This window comes from Lepisosteus oculatus, chromosome 5, assembly GCF_040954835.1.
Source record: "Lepisosteus oculatus isolate fLepOcu1 chromosome 5, fLepOcu1.hap2, whole genome shotgun sequence".
NCBI lineage: Eukaryota > Metazoa > Chordata > Actinopteri > Semionotiformes > Lepisosteidae > Lepisosteus > Lepisosteus oculatus.
Genome location: NC_090700.1, coordinates 30,500,409 through 30,522,794, shown reverse-complemented (window position 1 = coordinate 30,522,794; position 22,386 = coordinate 30,500,409). Strand labels below are relative to the sequence as shown.

Genomic DNA, 22,386 nt, shown 5'->3' with positions numbered 1-22,386 from the left:
TAAAATGCAAAGTGAAATCTTACATTGGTTTTTACCTTGTGTATGTTCTGTGACCCTCAGAAGCATTTCTGTGTATTTATCAGGTCCCCATTGCTCCAGTCCACAGTAATACACCCCAGTGTCCTGCAGGGTCAGTCTGCTCATGGTCACAGTGAAGGTCCTGACTGAAATGTTGACAAACAGAGAGAATCTCCCCACAGAGACCACAGTGTCCGTCTTGCCAGTTTTAATGAGAACATCCTTATTCCCACAGGGATGCCGACACCAGTACTTCTCCTTGTACTGATACCCATCTGGATAGTCGCACCGAATCTCTACACTTCCTCCTTCAGATCCACTCACTCTCCTCTCTGCTGACGTCACACAGCCTAGACCTTCAGAGAAAGAAAGTGTCAGGAAAAGACAGCAGCAGTCCAGGGCCCAAGACTGCAAGAAATTGTCAGTTATATAGTGCAGACTCAAAAGGACAAGGAGGACAGCAACCTACGAAGGAAAACCTGTTGATTGTTTCTTTAACAATGCCACATTACAGGTAATAAGCTACTGCAATACTGTCATCATACTCCAAAGAGATGTGATCCCTTTTGACATGTCATAAACTGTATATGTATTACACTGTGAAAGGTCTTTGTCATATTTATTCCTGCTATATTTCTCTACTTTTCTGTATTTTGGTTCAGTGGAGCATTTCTTAGAGGCAAAAGTTGATTGGCTTCTGGGAAAAACCAATTATTTTTGCCTCTAGTCTTTGGAATATGGCAGGACACCGGAGCACCCACAGGAAACCCACATAAACACAGGGTGAACAGACAAACTCCACACAGATAGCATGCTAGGTCAGGAATTGAACCCAGGGCTCCAGCGGAATGTAACGCTAACCACTGCATCAACATATATGGAAATAAGAATACACAGTATATACTAAATGGATGGAAGTATATATACACATTTAATCTCTCATTTTTCTAACTGTATCTAAATATTCCCATGTCCTTTGACAGCCATTCAAGGCAGAGAGGACGAAGGGTGCTGATGATTCAAGCGCTCAAGATATACAGAAATCTGTGCACATTTGAAGTGATAACTTAGTTTGGAAAAAGGAAGCACATTTCAATATGAATGCTCATTTCAGACGTTATGCTAATTGCTTTAGGAGAATTCATTTGACATGAAATGAGGAAATGGCTTTGAAACTCATCCTGCTTTTGAACATCTTAATGTTTTAAGGCGAAAGAATCCGTAAATTATCGGCAGGAGAGTTGAGTCTTCTGGTTTTTAATCCCAGATCTAAATTACTTTATCATGAAGACGGTTTACCTTAATTGATCAAGGTTATTACGGTCTGAGTGAGGTCTGTAAAACCATTTTAGAAGGAGACTTTTTCACGACAGAATGGTATCGAGCCTCTTTGTACACTATTGCTTGTGGATTCAAACCAGAAAAAATATTTTGAGCGTGATCTCAGCGTTCAAAACCGGAATTTATCGCATACTCGTCGAAGAGCAGCGCCTAACTGGGTGACACACAGCAGACATTCAGCGCCAGCAGCCCCACTACCCAGCAGATCAGGCAGAAGAGTAAGACACTCCTTCACCAACTGAAGCAAGACTGGAATTTAACCAGGTGAGCGCTCCAGCTCCTACTGACCTTGACCTTACCGATGCTCACATTAAGAAAGTGTTTTGGTGAGTCGGCGGTAGACACTTCTACCATTTACTTTGAGCTCTTGCGGAGAGGAAGGTGAAAACATCGCAGACAAGTAAACGTTAAAAAATGAAACTAAAGAAACAAACTTCCTCACCTGCCAGGAGACAGACTGTGGGAAGCGCAGCTCTCATTTTGCGCTGCACTTGGGAATGTACATTTCCACCGAGACGTGTCCCGTCTTAGGCACAGTCTTGCTGTGTGATAGGAAATGACGCGGCAGCTTTTTATAAATTGATCCTCGGTCGAGTTGACTCATTGAGATAAATGAGAGAAACGAGCAGGTGCAATCTGTACCTCACCGTGCTTAGTTCCGCGCACTTCACTCTTCGAACTCAAGATGAGCTAAGTCGTATATTAGGTTTCCAGAGCATTAATTTATGTCTCGTAACACGAGTTGTTTTTATCAGATTATGTCTTGAAAATGTGCACAGCTATCATTAAAACCACAGAGCCAATATTGTTCTTAAACAAAAAAAAATCTTCGGGAACTCTGAAGGAAGAATAACATGCCACGTTTAACTATAATTGTATTTATTAATAATTATATTGTTATGATATGATCAATTGCTTCAGAAAAGAAGGACATTGGGGTTGTATCTTTTATACGCCTGTGCCTAAATTTCTAATTGGTCCTGCAATACTACTAAAGTTTAAATCACAAGAACATGCGATTTTATTTTAGAAGCAAAGCGTTTAGTAAGGTTTGGTGTTTCTCAGATGCCTTCTTCGGGGTGTACACCTCGAAAAGAAGAACTTAGCATGATTTACAACATCGTATAATCTATCCAAAAGCCTACGGCAGAGGGCGAGGAAAGCGATTGGCGCTTATCAGCCTGATTCCCAAGTTTGTAAAAGAGAAATGTTAATAAAAAAGAGTGAAGGAATGAATTTTCCACTTTTCCATGCAACATGTCATTTCCGTCTCTTCATTGAGACATTAATGCGTATTGTCCAGAGCTGGAAGTTTTGCAGTCCATCCGTTCATTTTCAGAAATAGCTGTATCCGTAGACAGCTGCAATGAGCTCAAGACTACTCCAGCAACAAAAAAATAATAATTTTGTGGAGAACAGAGAACTTTCCGCCAGAGGAATCCAGACTGAGAAAGAAAGAGCACCAGATTTCAAGCCTCTAATTCTGTCAAATATGTACTGGCAACGGATGATAGAAAATAAATCATACTGTTGCACTATATACAAACTGAAATTGTTAAATGTCTAAGATTTTATACCCGTTTTCTAGATGACTCAAGATTTCAATATTTTTCTTTTCTCTTTACACGATGTGTTAGGTTGAACAGAGGGGCGGAGAGATGGCTCTGTGGCTAAGGATGTGCGCCTGTGACTGGAAAGTTACTGGTTCAAATCTTGCGGCCGGCAGAGGAATCCTACTCCGTTGGGCCCCTGAGCAAGGCCCTTAACCCCAAGCTCCAGGGGCGCCGTACAATGGCAGACCCTGCGCTCTGACCCCAAGCTTCTCTCCATGTCTGTGTCTCTCCATGGAGAAAAGCTGGGGTATGCGAAAAGACAAATTCCTAATGCAAGAAATTGTAGAGGGCTAATAAAGAAACATTATTATTATTACAGATCGGGGAGGTTCCGGCATTTCAGGATAGCTGTCATGCTTGATTCCACCCACACGAGGGCGCCAGTAACCATGAAATGGGCAGCCCGCAGTACACAATGGGAAGGTAATTAGCGCACAGGAAGAAATCCCTGAGAAACTGCGTGCAGAAAGAGTAGGGAAGCAGAGTCTGTTGAGGGAGAAGGGCAAGAGACGACGCCGAGGTGTCTGAAGTCCTGTAAACGGCCTCAGTTAGGGCCTGCTGCAGAGAGAAGCAGGACTCTGAAGATCAGTTAGTATTAGGCTAACCCATCCAGAAGGAACAAAACAGGGACGGAATTTGCACAGGAATTTCCCAGTTCCGTTCAGTTTATTGTCATATGCACAAGTGGAATGAACCGCTAATTTGCAGGTATGTTCCAATACAAAGACATCATAGGAAAAAACAAACACAGAACAGCAGCAACAACAACAAGTTAAATAACATACAACTTAGAAAAACAACATCAGTGTGAGTCAGTGGTAGGGGTTCAGTAATCTGCTTGTGGGGAGAAACTGTCTCTGAATCTGGACGTTCGTGCCTTTATGCTCCTGTAATGCTTACCAGAGGGAAACCAGGATGACTGGTAACCTTAGCAATACTTCCACCCTTCCTGAGGCGGCGAGTTATAAAAATGTCTGAAACAGAGGGGAGCTGTACCGCAGTGTTGGACTGGGCTGACCTGATCACCCCGTGTAACGCCTTCCGATCAGACAATGAGCTGCTGCCAAACAACACTCTCAATACCGCACCTGGAAAATGTGGTAAGGACAGTTGAAGAAAGACCATTTCATTTTTTTCAGCCGTCCTGTTGAGGCGTAATTTGATCCGTTTATTAACCCTCCTCCCAAATGAAGAGGTGCTTTCAGTTAAAACAGACAATGGAATCCAGGTTCATGGATGGATGTCCATGGTTTTCATGGACGGGATTTTAGAATCCCGGGTTTATAGGAACATAAAAATCCTCAGTGGTTAAAGAGTTGGAAAATTTGCATGTCCACAATAAATAAAATCCAGAAATGAGGATCGTTGTATTATCATATCATTACTCACTTGTTTCGCCTACACTTAACGTTTCGTTACATACTTAACCCTGACAATCACTGAAACCAACGGGCGAACCACACAAAAAAGTGAATTTACAAGTATACAAGAGCCGAATGCTTTTACCTAGTCTGATCCTCCTTTGATGATGGTTGGTTATTAAATAACGCATCGAAGCCACACTTGAGCAACCTTTTTCTTCACTCTTCATTGCTGTAAAAAGAATTGCAACGACTTTCACAGTTCCACAGTTCGCAGCAAGGATTGTGGCTTTGCAGAGCGCGTCGATTTTCGACCTCCGAAAGTAGATACATTAGCAGTTTCCTTTTCAGCTGTGTGGTTAGATTTTTGACTTCAGGTAACTTGGTAACCCCTTTCATCTGAGAATGTGGTGACTTTAGTTTTCAAAACCGATCAGCAATGTTTAAAGATGCCTTAGCAAAAATACTCCGGTTTTGTTTCTCGTAAGCACATTTCATTCACTCCTTCAATTCGTCTCCATGTGTGGCACCTGATCCGCATGTCCGTGGTGTTTAAGAGCCTTTCTTTCGAAATGTGTGCGGGATGGTATCAGGTGGACTGGCTGGTGATTCGAGCTGCCGAGTGCGAAACTGTGCCACCGGCTGGACTCCGCTCATGTGGTCACTGGAGACCCGGGGCAGCGCCGGCCGTCAGTCACTGATCTCAGTGGAGCGCTGTCGCCCCCTAGTGGTCATTGACCACACTGAGGTCTTCCGCCTGTGGTGGCAGAGGGAGAGTTCAGTACAATTCTCTAGACACGACAGACTTTACAAGTGAAACTGATGCTTCTAATGGCAAGGATGCTTTTCTCTACATCCCAGTTTTATACTACATTATATATATGCCTTGCCAGTATTTTATGTGGAAATCAATATCTGTTCATTTTCAATAACTGCTTCGTCTGGTACCAGGTGGCTGTGAGCCAGGGCCGAACCCAGGCAGGGTACACTCTGGAGGAGACACCAGTCCTTTACAAGGCTCACACACACATACAGGAGATAATCTAGACATGTCACGTAACCAGCTAACACAGAAGGACACCCGGAGAAAACCCACATGCCTGCATAGAGAAGACACCTAGGGGACCCGGGACAGAGAGTCCTCACCTGTAGGAGTGTGTGGTCACAGTGCAGGCCCAGTTTAGTGGGCTGTGATGAAGGAGTAAACCTCACTGTCCTCGGGTATGTCGACAGGCAGCTGTGCGAGGGAGTAGAGTCCCTGGCTGTCCTCCTCCTGATGGTACGACACGCTGTAGTACACCGAGGACAGGGGCCTGGCGCCTCCTGCGTCAATCTCTTCATACACTCCCGGGGCCACGTCTTCACTCTGCGTCAGAGGGGCACACTGTTGGTTTCCAGTGAGCAAGCGGACCCACGGGCTGCAGCTGTTGGGCCTCTGCTGCTTGTTTTGTGTGCGATGCTCTGTCGCCAGCAAGGAGGCCTGCAGCTGTTCCTGCTTCTTTTTCATGAACACATACTGCTAAATCCAGGAACAGGTAAAGGGTTATTCCACGCTCAAGGGAAAGGAAAATGTTTGCACTGTGGCGCCTTCTTCAGGAGTCCACATTGGTGTCCGGCCGAAATATTGTGTTCCTTTTCTGCTCTTTTCAGCATGGAATAAACCTTCACCTGTTCCTTTGTAGCCTCTACATGCTGATGCAGTTCCCTACTTGAACTTTTGACAAACCCAGGCTGATTAGAGCTCTGCAATTCTTGTTTTTCATCCTATTCTTGTATTTTATTGGTTATTTGCTTGGTTTTTCCTAGTCCCTGCAAGTGGTACAGTATGCGGCTGCTGTAATTTCCTGTTTGAAAAAGAATGGCCCTTCCTGTCACTGGCTTTGTGTGATGTTTCGCTGGTCAGCTTGAGTAAGTGAGAATACCATTGTTTACCATCATGAAATCATAATGGAATCAGTTTTTTAAACTTCAAGTGCATTGGGATTTTGGAAGTGTATCGCAAAGCCAGGGCAAATTTTCTGCACTGTAGCAGGTAAAGTCAATAAGCCATCCAGAGCTGGGCTAAGCCAGGCAGGGACGAGATGGATGTTGGAGTGACCTCTGCTGGGAGGAAGAGGAACCGCACCTACGAGAACTGTAATGCTGTGCAAGATGCAACTTCTCAGTCACAACTGGCGAATTGTCACCCAAGGCTTTAATTGAAGACTACAGGGATCCATTCTCCAAGCCCTCATCTTTACCTTTATAGCTGCTCAGGAGTTCACTCAAAAGTCTCTTTTACCTGCAGACTATAGCAGCTGTCATTTTTTTGTATGGTATAGTGGTAGAAATCCATGTCTTTGTGTTGTTTTCCTGTGCTGTCTGTCCCAGCACCTCCTCTGCCTCTACACCTGTGGGGCTCCTAGATGTAAATCAACATGTTGGCTCACAGTTCTCTGATCACCTGATCCCAGCAGGTGTCCTGTCAGTCCAGTGACAGCTTCACTGCAGCAGCTCACAGCCACAGAGGAGGGGTCAGTCACAGGCTCTGCTGCAGCTCCCTATTTGAACTTCTGACAAACCCAGGCTGATTTCATTGTTCATTTCACTGCTTTTTCCTAATACCTTTGAGTGGCCCTTTGAAAGGTACAATATGCAGCTGCTGTAATTTCCTGCTTGAGAAAGAAAGGCTCTTCCTGTCACTGGCTTTGTGTGATGTTTCACTGGTCAGCCTGTGAGAAAACAGGAGCTCAGCTGCTGTCCTCCCACGTTACAGAGCACAAGGGCCTAGCTTTGTGTGAGACAGGTGGAGGCAAGATTCTGCTTACCTGCTCTGTACCTGTAGCTCCATTCCTGACAGTGGGTTTCTTATCTAGTGAGAAGAAGGAGGCTCGTCATCAATCGGATCAAAGGCAATCGAGAATAGCCTTGCTTACTATCATCAAAGCACGGTGAAATTAGTTTTTTAATTCTTAAAGTATTAAATAATTAAAGTATTTAGGGACTTCAATAATGATTTTCTGCAAAAGGTCTGTAAATATCTACTGGAAGCATTTTGGAGAACTCCAACAATATCAGTGGGGATTATGAACTCCACTGTAGTGAGCAGAGGCAATGTGCTTTCCACAGCTGAGCTAAGCCCGGCAGAGACCAGATGGAGCGTTAGAGTGACCTCTGCTGGTAGGAAGAGGAAGCGCACCTACGAGTAATGCTGTATAAGCAAGACGGAGCTTCTCAGTCACAACTGGCGAATTACTGAAGAAGCTTACACCTGAAAACGACTCCACGGCCGAAACGTTGTGTTTTTTTAATTCTTTTTTTCAGCATGGAATAAACCTATTACTTGTTCCTTTGCAGCCTACGCATGCTGATGCAGCTAACCACCTGAACTACTGGCGAATTGTGTCACCCAAGACTTTAATTAAGGACTTCAGAGATCCATTCTCCAAGCCCTCACCTTTACCCTTTACACTGCTCAGGAGTTCCCCCAAAAGTATCTCTTTCACCCGTGGGCTGTAGCAGTTGTCATTCTCTGTACTGTATAATGGCAGAAATCCATGTCTTTGATTGTCTTGTGATTTTATCCTGCCTGTCCCAGCACCTCCTCTACCTCTACACCTGTGGGGCTCCTAGATTTAAATCAACATGTTGACTCACAGTTCCCTGATCACCTGATCCCAGCAGGTGTCCTGTCAGTCCAGTAACAGCTTCACTGCAGCAGCTCACAGTCACAGAGGAGGGGTCAGTCACAGGCTACTGAGTCTGGAGAGAGCAGCTCTGCTGCAGCTCTGTCCAGCACAGCCCAGCCCTGGGCAACAGTGCTCTGCTGAGCTTCACTGATGGGCCAGCTGGAGGAGACTTACCCAGGGAGCGTGTGGCTCTCTTCTGTCTCTGTCTCACAAGAATGAAAACGGCCACCAGGAGCAAAAGTGCCATTACTCCAAGAGCTGCTCCAATCAGAGACTTTGCATCTAAAAATAAATAAACAGGCCTTTTAAACACCAGAATATGCATTTGCTGATACTGAATATGTCCAAAATTCACTCCAGGTCACTGTGCCTTCCATTCATTGAAGAATATGGGAATCATTTTTAGGTGGTGCAGTGATATAGCAGTTTGCTATTGGTTCACGTTTCTTGGGTCCTGGGTTCGATTCTAGACAGGGGAGCCTTTTGTAGGGAGTTTGCATGTTCTCGTCGTGTTAATATGTTTTTTTTCTGGGTGCTCTGGTCTCCTCCCACATTCCAAAGACATGCTGGTGAGGTTAACTGGTGTCTCTCAGTTGTTCCTGTGTGTGTGTGCTCCTTATAATGGACTGACATCGCAACAAATGTGCAGTATGGGGATTGGCTACAGATTGGAATGACCCTTACTGGGGCTAAGCAGCTTTCAGATGATGGGTGACCTATTTTTAAAGGAGAGTAACACTTTCTTTTAAGAACTCGTGCTCTCTTGTGGTACTAAGGCAGCAAAATCCAAGGTAGGAACGTTTCAGTTAAACTCAGTTTTTCATAGCCATTCAGTCTTATTTTGCCATTTCTCCCCAGGGTTAAAAAGAAGAAGGAAGTGGTTTTGTGTTTAAGTCCACAGGGGACAAATGACATCATATAGGCTGGAAATAAGACCGTTACTCCTGACAAGCAACAGGAAGTTCAGCTGAGGTCAGCACAGCCACTGAATTGCTTATTATTCATGAGGCTTCTTTCTGTCCTGTGTGTCTGTTCCTGTTTTAGTTCAGAATCGGATTAGGAATCCAGAATGCGCTTGCTTTCAAGTTCTTACCAGAGCTTACAAAAGAAAAACAAAGAGTTTGTGGCTCCAAAATATTACCGTTGTGGTCTTGCTTCGAGATGTCCGTGTGGTTTGTAGCTGCCATACTGAGAGAGTCATTTTTGCCACCTTAGAGAAATATGAGGAAAAATAAAAATGTTGCCCCAGACCAGTCTTTCTCATTTTTTAAGATATGTATACCTCAATAGCCACCTCCCATTTTATACTGGATGATGGTGAAGGCATTAAAATCATACACTTGGTCTTCTTTTGTCTGTGGAGTTGTTGATAAATGGCAGCACTTTATAAGCCACCTCTTCAATTTTCTAATGAAGAAGCAGCGGACCTCAGTCTGTTAAACAGCAGGTTTGTCAATGACAATAAAACTGAAACCAATCTACTCTTGTGCAGCTGAACAGTGCTGGAATTCCGAAAACAGGACTGAGGAGATATTGTTTTTTCAGTGTTCAAACACAGATCACACTCCATCTAAATTAGCTAAACTGTATTCACTATCATACAGGTACACTAGGACTATACTGGTTTCTGTTATCAGTAAAAGGTCATATTGAGGCATCATCTTTAAAAATAGCCCCTTCCTGTGGATGTCCTGGCTCTTGAGCTGAGTGCTGTAAGCAAGTATTTGTAGAAGTCTAAGGGGGAAGCACTGATTTTGGGCTAGATAGTAGAGCTCTTGTTTCAGTGATTTTGGTTGTGGTTTTAATATAATTTCTTAGGTTTTCTTTTAGAGACATCCATCAATCAATTTTCTAACTGCTTTCTAACTTGCAGGGGAGCCAGAACCTATCCCAGCAAGCAGTGGGTGCAAGTCAGAGTACACTCTGGACAGGACACTAGTCCATCGCAGACATGAATACACTCACACCAGGTTTTCCACAGAAGCCAATTAACCTAACGATATGTCTTTGGACTATGGGAGGAAACCCACGCAAAATGCCAAGCAATTCTAAACACTGTTCTACCAAGCTGCTCAATGATATATATAAAATATTTATAAAACATCTACTGTAGTCCATGTTGTGGCAAAACTGGAAAATACTCTTAAGGAATACTTGGGAACCCTCAGGAACCTGCACATGTGTAATGAAGGTACTTAACATGCAATAGGAAGAATTAAGAAAAATCTATTAGAGTTCAATCCTTTGTAAGACTATTACATGCTGCAGGACTGGTATCTGTATTGTCAGGGAGAGTCTGGCTATAAATAGGTCATGAACAGGAAATGATGTTAAGAGACCTATAGTTTGTCTCTTTACCAGCAGTGTGCTGTTGTGGATCAGAAGTACCGACTAAACCACAGACCTCAAAACATAGTTTCAAACCTCTGCTTCCTATGTGTCAGACAGACCTGTGGTGCTGCTGGCTGTCAGCGCTGTGGCAGTGACCTCCTCTGTCACAGTCCCTGGAGCTGAGGGGGTCACTGTGGGGACTGCAGGAGCTGAGGAGACAGACGGAGGCATCAGAGTGGGAGTCAAGACCAGGTTTTCCCAGTCCTGGTCCTGGAGGCCCAGACACCTTAAATAAGTTGATTTTACTGCAACATTTCCATGGTTTTTTTTTCTCATAAAATGTTTGGAATTTTATTTAAATGCAATAGTTGAAAGGCACCAATTCAAATTAATCATGTTATTAAATCAGTGAAGGATTCAATTGTTTAACTGAGAGCTGGGCAGGAACAAAACCCAGGAGATGTGGGCCAGCACTGGGACCCCTGGACCAGAGAGACTCATCGAGACAGAATCAGAGGACTCCAGGAGATATTTTTAATGTAATGTTGTGAAAAGGTGGTACTTGGCTTCCTGATGTTCCCCCAAAATGCAACTGGGAATGACCAGTTGTCCAGTCACATGATCATATGGTGGAAGACAATTGGTCAAGTGGCATTTAAAACCAGGAAGCAAAGCCTTCCAGGGGCTTAGTGACCTCTACTAGCGTGGATGTTAGCAGAGATTCTGTTATGTGTTGCACCTGGTATAGAAATGAGCAGAGAAGGATGAGCTAGTGAAGATTTTTTTTTGGGAAGAGACCCAGAGAAAGACAATAAAAGCAGTTTAGCTGTCCAGCTGTCCAGCTGTGTTTTAAAGGGAGACTGAAGCAGTACAGTTAGAGCTCAAAAGACTTTCTCTAGTGCTATCCTGTGTGCATCAGATCATGAGGCTCTCTGGCAGGCACTGTTCAACTAATCAGAAAGTACACACAGTTATCAAAGAATGTAGACATTAGTCCATAGTTTTGACCTTGACCTACATAAAATGTGCAGATTGACATTAAACACAACATGAGAAAGGCTCAATCAGGGGGTTTAAAATGCTGGTTCCAGAGAACTGCAACCCAGCAGGTATGTAGATCGCTATTAAATCACTGATTTATGAAGATATGGAATAATTACAACATATTGCAAACAAACAGGAGATTTTTTTCAAATTAAGTGAGGTCATGAAGATCTAAAATCAACACACTCTTTAGCCTTCAATGACAGAGTACTCTTTGAACAGATTAATTGCTTGATTTGTCAATAGCTTACATTATGAACAGTTCCCTTTCCTAATTCTTCAAATGATTGTATCAATCACTCCAATACCTGGCTTGGACTCTGATCTAATGATAAACTACTCATTTCTATCTACGGTTTTAGAACATGTGGTACCGTGTCAGTAATAGATTCCAATGATAGCTAATGATCTGTTTGAACCTTTCCCCTCTGTTTTTCATTCTAATCATGGCACCAACACTGCTCTTGTCAGGGTTTTGAATGATTTGCTTGTTGCGCCTGACTTGAGGAGCTAAAAGTAATCTTATGCTCTGTGCTCTTTTTTTTTTCTACAGCAAATCTTTCAGTGTTGCCCAAGTGCTTATAGACACTCTCTTCAATTGCACTGTTTTTAACTGCTCATGCTCATTCAGACTGGCAGGCAGCATTTTTAAATTCTGAAATCCCCCCTTGGCCCCAGTCAGTCATGGTGTGCTGCAGGGTTCAGTCTTTGGCACATTGCTTTTTATTTGCATTCTATCTCTGGGTCAGATTATACACAAACACGGTTTTCAGTTTTACATTGTTTTACAGCTGATACTCAGATATATGTTAAAACCTCTTCCCACCTCTGTCACTTATCTCTAAATCTGTGAACCATCAAGCTCAGGTTGACATCAAGCTCTGTGAAGCTAAATGGTGACAAAACCATTATTGGTGGGCAGCAAAGGTCAATTGGAAAAACTGAAGAGTTTCACAGTAATGGTGGATGGCTTCCCCATTCAAGAGTCAGCCATAGTCGGGAATCTGGGAGTCACCCTTGATCCTCTCCTGTCTTTTGACAGGAGATTCCACATGGAATTGGACCTACAGGACCAACTCTAATTGTTTTGCTCTTGATAAAGGTTTGTGAAGGAACAGGAGTCAAAAACTCTAGGAAGCTGACAGCATCTAATCCAAAGATGTAAAACAAGATTGGGTGAAATAATTGCAACCAAAGAAATATGAAGTATTAATCCAATGTTGTTGATTATTTTTGTGCAATTTTTGGTTTTGGTGCTATGGGATAATCTGATATACTGTAAGAATATTATTATTTTATTATTAGGTTAAGACTGAAAATGTCACAGCACAGTAGATCTTGGATTTTACCATAGCTTTAGTTTAGTAGGTTGATGTTTTAGTCAAATAATTTGTGAATAAAAATTAGATATGATTTAATTTCTTTTTTTATAGTTAAAGTGTAATAGGTTGCAAATGAGGACCTACCTTTCCTGACTCTCAGATCTATTTTTGAGAGTCTGTCAGTCCCCCATTGCTCCAGTCCACAGTAATACACCCCAGTGTCCTGCAGGGTCAGTCTGCTCATGGTCACAGTGAAGGTCCTGGATGAGACGTTGTCAAAGAGAGAGAATCTCCCCACAGAGACCACAGTGTCCGTCTTGCCAGTTTTAATGAGAACATCCTTATTCCCACAGGGATGCCGACACCAGTACTTCTTCTTGTACTGATACCCATCTGGATAGTTGCACTTAATCTCTACACTTTCTCCTTCAGATCCATTCACTCTCCTCTCTGCTGACATCACACAGCCTAGAACTTCAGAGAAAGAAAGTGTCAGAAAAAAAACAGCAGACCAGAGTCACAGTCTCCCAGGAGGCAGTCAGATTGTCAGAATAACCTCTAGGAATCTCAGCCAAACAGTCAGCAACTTGACCCTCCCAATAAAATGTTCTCTGGATAATAAAATGATGGGAGTGTATTTGGAATCATAGGAACTTAGAAAACTAAGTGTCACGATTATAGTCCCCCCTCCTTAAGGCTGCTCCAGCCCTTTCACTAAAGACTTTATTCGGTGCACCTGTTTCCCATTCGCAGCCCACCTTAAAAGCCAGGCGCTGATGCTCATCCGGGCTCTGCATCTGATTTCCATATCGTGCGAGTCCGGGACCTGGAAGCGCCTGGTCCCGGTCCCGGTCCCGGTCCCGGTCCGCCGGTTCCGACCCGGCCTTCGTGGTTTTAATTCCCTTCTTTTGATGGATCTCCTGGTTTTGGACTTACTCATGTGTTTTTGGATACTCTAAGGATTACTCTCTGGGATTGTTCGCCTCGGCCATGCCTCCGTGCACCAGCGCACCTTGGACACACCCCCGTCTTCAGCCCCGTTTTCCTGCATGACGTTTCCCTAGTGTTTCCCACTATATCGGACTGTGTCGTCTGCATAGGGTCCGGAAAGAACTGTTCGTTACACTAAGGATGCCCATTCATTTTTATAATGACGATTCTACCAGATACCGCAGTGTATAGGGGAGGTCAAATCAGAATTCATTTTTTAATGTAGTTGTGCTCTTTAAAGCACACTAATATTGTGTAAAGAGACCCAAATTGGTGCAGTATGTTACCAAGGAGACGTGTCAGAGAAACAGAACTGAAAATATCATTTCACTGTGATAGGACTGGAGGTAGCGATTGTGGAAATCTGTAAAGTTTAAGTAGACACGGTCTGCATATTTACTGTTCTGTAATTATGATAATCATAAGTATGATATTTTACAATGGGAGCTTCCAGTTCTCCACATCATTTGCTTTAAAAAGGCATACAGTGCCTTGCAGACCCTTCCTCTGGTGCCTCTTTTTGTGAAATTACAAAATAATGCAACATCTCTTAATGCACAAACTGAAGACCTCTAGGGGTAATATGAGATCACAGTTAATATAGGCAAAATATATATATACAGTATATTAATATAAAGAAAAAAATAATATATATGAAATGTATACAAAACATGAACAAATCCTAATTTAAAGTGTCATGACTGCAAGCATTGAAGCTTCTTCAAGGAACTGTAAGTCACTTTAAAGCCAATTGACAAACTGTATAGATTCTGGCAAGTGACACTCAGATAGTTCCCTCCTTACTTTTCTATTTGTAAATGTATGTCATTTTAAAAGTGAAAATAAAATCCATTTCAGTAGGTACACAGCTTTTTAGATACACCCGACAATGAGACATGCCAGCCTCAGAAACCTAAAATTACATGTATTTGATACTATAAACCTCTGACTGTTCTTCTCAGATTGCTTTCCTCCGTTTATATATGAATTAAGTATGCATTTGTCCTTACTTATATAAATCATTTTGATGTATAATTCAGTTGCTTAAAGTTTTAAACTGAAGATTTTAGTGTCCCTGAGATCATCCAGCACTTGCTTTGTTCTCCAGATTTCTGCAAACATAATCGTATACTTCTTCGACCTTTTTGTTAATACGATTTAAAAGGAGCACTGCACACCACGCTGTGAGCTGGTGTTCTGATTAGTGTTGGATTTAGTGCTTATCAAAAAACCCCACAATATTTAACAAGCTACCACAGCAGGCTGCAGCTGCGATCAGAGCGTTGCATCCAGAAACTACAAGAGTTGCATCAGTAAGCCTCAGTTGCTATTTTCTACTTGTCCCTTTTTTCAATCAGTGGAAAAAAATGAGGTCAGTTAGCTATGGAAATCTGTGCTGATGTAGGAGGACAGTGAAGTTGGACTCACCAGTGACGAGAGTGAGAGTATGCACAGAAGATTTCATGTTCAGCATGTTCAGCTTTTCGGTAACAGAGTCTCCTCAGCTGCTTCCTTTCAGTTCAGACTAGGAAACGAGCTCACGCTTTTTTAAGAGACTCCGCACTGGTGTGTCTCACACTGTCTCACTCAGAGAAGCTGCTCAACGTAATGAACCAGCCACATGGAGGCGGAAAACACTCCAAATCTGACTCGATCTGCTGTTTGACCTGTACTGCCCTCAATACCATTAAACCACCCAAATCACTTTTTAAAATTTCTTCTGGGATATACAATATCTTGCAAGATCTTTTCCCAACTCTTTTTCCAGTGATGCTCACAGCACAAGACTAAACTGTCCTTCTGATTGATTGAGTGTAAAGTGTTATTTTAAACATTTGACTGGCATTTCTCTTTCATTTTTAATTCTCTACCATCCTTTCATCTAGACATTTCAAAAACAATCTACATTTGAGCCCAAATTGCCCCTAGGTCTGCTAGCCTCATTCTGAAATGTCCCCTTGTTGAATTTCTTCAGTATAGATCCTTTATAGGGTATAGACTTTACCCTCTCGGTCTCCAGTATGCTGCCTCTGTTCACCACAAGAGAGATCCACTTCCTTTTTGCAAAAGGCTTGCAGAAGAAGCCAGCTCTCTTTCAGCATGCAGTGTAAGATGATATGCATGAATATAGTTCCTAAAACTTTAAATGAGGGAACATATTACATTCTGTAATTGTTTTAATAGATAGCTCTTGCCTTACTAATACGCACCATTTGTCACTATCATATTTTGCCCAATCATGAGCTTTTACAGTACTTACACCCAGTGCTGAGCACCAATCTACATGATTCTGGTGTTTGTGCCTCCTCTGTTGTATGCTTGGTGTTGTACAGTATGGCTTTTACTTTGCAGTGTCAAAGAGGTGCATTGCACTGAAGCTGGGTTCTGCATGTATAACCTACAGTACATAACAGAATAGACCACAGGAAAAAGTACAAGACTAAATCTCCTTTATTATGTATTTTATGTATTGATTACTTTTTTAGTGCTGAAGCATATTATATTCTCCCCGTGATTTTATATGTGGACAGCAGAAACTGCAGGGTGGCTTGAGTACAAAAAAAAGAGGGGGAAACTAAAACTCCGGTCGGGAATTCAAGGAAGGAAGGAAGGAAACTGATCAGACAATGGAGACACAGTCTGGAAACAGCCTTGCCCTCGAGATGAAGTGGAAGAAATCTAAATGCCACAGCCGCACAAAAGACATACCATAGGCTCCGCATCAGCTCATCAATTAAGGATGTAGGATTTTGACAGCCCAGACATCTTCTTTAAAATCAAATGTATAAAGATTCCTCTTGCTGGATGGTGCTTTTGTATGGGAGTGAGGATGCCATGGGCTTTGTTTTTTAGTCTTAGATCCTGGAAGCACATACTGTACATGTGAATATGAGAAGAATATGAGCGACAAAAGCTCTCCAGCTGTAGAACACTGACCACTTCTGAGGGGGTGGGGGAATTATTTCTGTGCCTTTGTATCTGGGTTTCCTTTTTGAATCTTCAAAGTTTATTTTGCTGGCTTTGGAAAACAGGAACAGGAAAAAAGCCCTGTAGGTTTTCTTCTGGTATTTTGGGTGGTTTGTACTCGGCAGAGGGGCAGGGCAGGGCTGGTTAGTGCTACTGCCTCACAGACCTGGGTACTCCACTTTCCCCCCTCCTATGAAAGACATGCTGGATATATTAACTGGTCTCTCTCCATTGACCCTGTGTGTGAGCTCTCTCCAGAGGACCAGTATCCTGTACAGAGTCTAGTCCTGGCTTGCTGTAACCCTCAGCAGGAATAAACAAGAAAGAAAGAATTTTTTTTTTTAATCCCAGCATGCTTTATCCAAGATGGACTTGCCATTTAACAGCGTGGGTGCAGGGACACTGCAGAATCTTGTTTTCTCAAAAGGAATGAAAAGAAGTCAGGAGATACATATTGTAATGCTCCAGGGTTCACATGGGTACAGTATGTACTATCGTCTCTGCCACCTCAGGTCGGCCCCCCACCGTCAGGCACTAGAACCCAGGACTCCGGCATCACTCAACAGGGACCCAGCCACTTGAGCTAAAGGGAAATCTCCCATCAGCCCAGCGGCTATGGTCCCTGCTATTCACAGGGAAGGGCGGTGACGTCACCGCACTGGTAAGCCGGCTCTCACAAACAATGGAGGCTGTATGTGTTACAATATGTAATAATTTCTACGGAATCACTGGGTTAAGGGGAATTGGCCAAATACCCTTTCGGGTATTTTGACAGTATCTTCGAGTATCTTTTTTCAAGTATCGTTTTGAGAATCGTTCGAGGATACTAATGTCAGGAAGTTCACAGGACAGATGAGCAGTTTATTGTCCTGCTGTCTATGTTAGCTTTCTCTTTTTTTTAACAGACCTGAACTAATCTGTATTTGCAGGTACAGTATCATTGTCTAGTGCACAGTGCGGCTCTGATTTACTCTCCACTTCCAGAGCAGCACAGATTGGAACAAGGATACATTTGGAACAAGGATTATTTGTTTGGACAAGGCATTGTAGGGCTGGGCAAAATTTTCATTAGTAATGGAAATTTACTCACAGATTTACCCACTTCCACTTTAAAACATCATTTTCTTGGAATTTTCAACAATCTTAGTTGTCTTGGAAACATTTTTGTATTTAGTTTTATTTATGTGCAGCTTTTTGTTTAGTTTAGAGGATCTAACTCTCCATTACTGAAGCAATACTCATTTCTAAATACATTTCCTACCTCTTCCTTCTTTATCCACATTTCTACTTCTCAATTTCAGTTCGCCCTCTATAATTTTAGCTTTTGATTTTCCATCTCTTCCCACAAAAATCTATTTGAAAAAAAGATTAAAATCGAGAATCTCTGATCTTCCTGTCTTCCTGTGTGAGAAGAGGGAGAGGGCGTGCTGCTTTCATACAAGGAATAAATTGAGAATTATTTCAGGGACTGATGTTTGTTACAGTAGTGGGTAATGGAAATTCTGCCCTTTTAAGGGAGTCCCATTGCCCCTCTTAAACCAAGGGTGCCCAGTTCTCGTCCTGGAGGGTCTGTGTATCTAACGGCTGTTAATCTGTTAACCATGTCGAATTAAGTCAATAGTGAGCTGATTCAGGTTATTAATTGCCTGCATGGACAGAAAACGTATAGACACAATGTCTCTCCTTGACCAGTTTTGGGGACTTTTGCTTGGTCCATTTAGTAATATAGCTTAGTTTGTAGTTTGTAGACTTACACGGATACAGCATTTTCAAAAAGAGTACATTTTTATCTTCCACCGTTTGTCATGCTGGTTTAATCAAAGCTGTGACAAAATACTAAGATAAGTAAACCACGGGAACATTCAGAACATTCAGAATGCAATATGGCATATTTAATACACTCCAGCGATACGGTTGTATAAAAGAGAATGACGTGCAAAGACCTGGTAGTCTGGTCTACCCTGCCGATACTGTTACCACGACAACGCTCACCAGGAGTAAGCGGTTAGAAGATTATGATGGTGGTGTTGGTGGTGTGACGATGGAGGATGAGTCTTTCACATTGCACATAATTGTGTCATTTGTGGCTCTGAAAGGACGCGGCGAGGTGAAAAAGCTGCGTTTGACTGAGAGCTCACAAGCAGGTCTCGGGCACCAGCGACAACAAAAGGGGAGGCGGAAGGGAGCCAAAAAGAAAAAGAAAGATAAAAAATAACCCAACACTAAGGGCTGCAGAGCGGCAGTCACAAAGAACAAAGAAAGCGCTGAATATGATTAAGCGCAAAACTGTAGAGGAAAAAAGAGAAGTTGCGAAAAGAAGCTACAAAGTAGCAATGGCGCAGTAGCTCAGGTGAGGACAGGACCTGAGTGAACGGCGAGGGACGTATTTAAAGAAAATTGGAACCAATAAATAAGAAATGAATTAACTGCCTGCTGGGAAAGTCTGCCCCAGCGTGTTCTAACAGCGTGTGTGTGCGGGACCGATCACCTGCGCTTGTTCCGGCATGTCAGGGTCTTGTTGCCTTGACATTGTGTGTCTGCCCAGAGATCACTATTACTTTTAAAAGGGGTCGTCAGACTGACATTCCAAAACTACATTTCATTTGAAAAACATTTTGAAAAAATGTTTCCCTAATCGTTCCACTTTGTTTGGATTTGCAACTTTAAAATGAAATTCAAACACAGCATTTTGAAATCCAAATCCTGATCCAAATCCAAATCCAAATTTCAAGAAACAGCTGAATGAAATCCTGGGATCAATTAACTACTGTCTATCTAACTGGCTAGATGGGCCAAATGGGCTTTTCTCATCTGTAACCTTTTTTAGGTTCTTGAAGGTCCAGGGCACAGTTTGTCTGGACACAAATGCTGCTCTTAATTCTTTAAGATGAGATAAGAGCACTTTATTGGCCATATACAATTTCTTGTATTAGGAATTTGTCTTTTCACATACCCCAACTTGCACTCCATGAGACACACAGACAGGAGAGAGGAGAGAGGAGAGGAGAGAAGCTTGGGGTCAGAGCTCAGGGTCAGCCATTTACACAGCACCACTGGAGCAGTTATTGTTAAGGGCCTTGCTCAGGGGCCCAACAGAGTAGGATTTCTCTGACGGCCACGGGATTTGAGCAAGCAACCCTCCAGCCACAGGCGCAGATCCCTAGCCACAGAGCCACCGCACCGCCCCGGTAAAGATATGCTCTTCATTGTCCTATTGTATAATCTAATTCTGAGTTAACTCGTGTTTGATTAAATGATTAGGGACAACTACACTTAACAAGGGTGTTTTTTTTAAATATTTAAAACAGTTTTCAGCCTCTTTTTAAATAAAGTTACACCTCAGTTTTCGTTTTACCTTCTCTTGCAGTTATCAGACATGGGGGTCACCTCAACCGCCAAGCCTGAAAACATTGTGGTTGCTTGTGCTTTTAAGGTGTTCGCACATTTGACGAAACACTTAAAAATGTGAACGTGTCTCACAAATGAGAGGAGGCCATTTGGCATTGAAAATGCAATAAAATGTGTCATTTACTGAGCCCAAACAGGTTTAATTACTGTACCTTGAACTTCCTGTAGGCCGAATGTGTGCTTTGAGGATATATGAAACACAAAACAGAGGACCGGAGGGGGGGGCTATGTGGAAGGCTGAGGACAGGAGACACTTGTTTGCACAAAAGAAAGATTGTGTGAGTCTGGAGCAAGCTACCCAGCCATGATATTGAAGTCTATGCCATGAGCTTCTTTCAAATGACTGGATGAGATCTAACAAACAAACAGGCTAGGTGGGCCCATTAGCTGCCTCTTGTTTGTAGCTTTATGTTGTTATTTTTACAATGTTGAGAACTAACTCCTGTATTCCAGATGTGGTCTAACTGGGACATTGCAGTCTCAAGGGGATGTTTGTTGAAACAGTGTTCTTCCTGGATTAATGGCTGCCAGGTGTGTTTCCTCTTCATCAGGATCTTGACAGTGGGCAGCGACTGCATTGAATACAACACAGTGCCTGAAGCATTTTCCCCACCCCTTTACTGGAGATTTTAGAATTCGGTTAAAATGAAAATTATTTCAAGACGATAATCCTTTGGTAATTGTTTTAGTTTCAGGCACAAAGTTTTCCCTCTCATCCTGAATTATAAAAAAGTGAAGAATTAGACAGGCAGCCTTCCTACGATTTTATCTGTTTTTGAACTGGTGCACCATTCCTGTCTTCCTTGAAAAATATTGGTAATGGTAACTCCTTCAGCAGCTGGAAAGAGGCAGAGATGTTCTACCTACTTCTGTGGCCTCTCACTTCATTCCTAGGTACTCCCTGTGAGCCCGAACATCCGAAAAACAAGCCCAGTGGATTCCAGGTGACTCTCACATGTCTATCTGAGCATATCACCCCAGTCCTTACACTCCTACAACCTGGGACATCTGTTGGGTAACTGGTTTCTAATAGGTTGCTTATGGCCAACCTGCAGTGTGTGTCTTTTGGTTTTGTGTTTTATGTATGCGCTTTAGGTATTGAGTGGACAGTGTTTAATGCTTTTAACCACTATAAAATAAAAAAGGAATTTAGTCATACTAGTGTCTGTTGCTCGTTTGTGCAGACACTGGTGTTCTGGGAGATAGAAAAAACAAGAATAAATGTTGTCTTAAGAGGTCACTGTAAAACACTGCAAAGCACATTACACTGCTTGCTTGGAAACAACATCTGTAGTACCACCCTACTAAACACTGGAACCCCCCAGGGCTGTGTACTCATCCCGCTCCTGTTCATGCTGATGAGTCAGGACTGCACAGCTAAGCATAGTGCAAATGACATCGTCAACTTTACTGATGACACAACAGTGGTGGGCCTCATTAGTAACAACGATGAGGCACCATTCAGAGCAGAGGTGGAGCAATTAGCGGATTGGTGCTTAAACAATAATCTGTCTCTGAATGTAGATAAGACAAAAGAGATGATAATTGACTTCAGGAGGGCCCATGCTGATCACTCCCCACTGCACATCATCAGCTCCCCTGTGGAGACAGTTAGAAATACTAAGTTTCTTGGTGTGCATATTACAGATGACCTCACTTTGACCATCAACACCACCTCCCTAGCTCAAAAAGCACAACAATGTCTCCACTTCCTTCGGTGACTGAGAGGGGCAAACCTCCCCCCCCCCCATACTATCCACATTCTATAGAGGCACCATTGAGAGCATCTTGACAAACTGCATCATTGTTTGGTTTGGAAATTGTAAGGTCTCAGACCGCAAGTCCCTGCAACGAATTGTCAATCCAGCAGGAAACATCATTGGAGCCTCCCTTCCGTCCATTCAGGACATCTACCACAAACGCTGAACATACAAAGCCTCCAGTATTGTGGACAATCCCTCCCACCCCTCCTGCAACCTCTTTGCGCTCCTACCATCTGGTAAAAGGTATCGCAGTATATGGTCCAGCTCCACCAGACTCCGTAACAGCTTTTTTCCACAGGCTGTCAGGCTCCTCATCAAGCTCCTGGTAACTTCTGCACCTATTCCAAATCTAGAAATGTAGTTATTTTTTTGCCTAATGTCAGCCATAATCTCTGATGTATTCTTTGCAAAATCCTGTAAAGTAAATTGCACTGTGCACATTGCACATGTACCCTGTTCTCTGTCAGCAATGTCTGTGTCTGTATTGTCTATAGCATTGTCTTGTCAGTGTATGTCTGTATTCTCGCTGTAGACCTGGGGAACGACATCTTGCTCCTCTG

The 22,386-nt window shown here is 42.8% G+C and overlaps 1 protein-coding gene across 7 annotated transcripts in view; it reads right to left on the bottom strand.

The window, feature by feature from the left end:
* Positions 1-288: 288 nt before the first annotated feature.
* LOC102683369 (CMRF35-like molecule 5) overlaps positions 289-22,386 on the bottom strand; it is a 37,473-nt gene continuing 15,375 nt past the window's right edge. Inside the window, exons 1-8 of one of the 7 annotated variants that reach the window (XM_069190271.1) lie at positions 13,457-21,636; positions 12,843-13,172; positions 10,452-10,541; positions 9,143-9,211; positions 8,176-8,283; positions 7,141-7,184; positions 5,480-5,699; positions 3,608-5,090 (exon numbers count right to left, since the gene is read on the bottom strand). In XM_069190271.1, coding sequence (XP_069046372.1) covers positions 5,514-5,699; positions 7,141-7,184; positions 8,176-8,283; positions 9,143-9,211; positions 10,452-10,541; positions 12,843-13,158 — 813 coding nt within the window. In that variant the 5' untranslated portion in view covers positions 13,159-13,172; positions 13,457-21,636 and the 3' untranslated portion in view covers positions 3,608-5,090; positions 5,480-5,513. Of the gene's footprint in view, positions 375-3,607; positions 5,091-5,479; positions 5,700-5,867; positions 7,045-7,140; positions 7,185-8,175; positions 8,284-9,142; positions 9,212-10,451; positions 10,542-12,842; positions 13,173-13,456; positions 21,637-22,386 lie in introns of those variants that run through there. The other 6 variants (XM_015342197.2, XR_011189648.1, XR_011189649.1 and 3 more) reach the window with 6 other exon arrangements.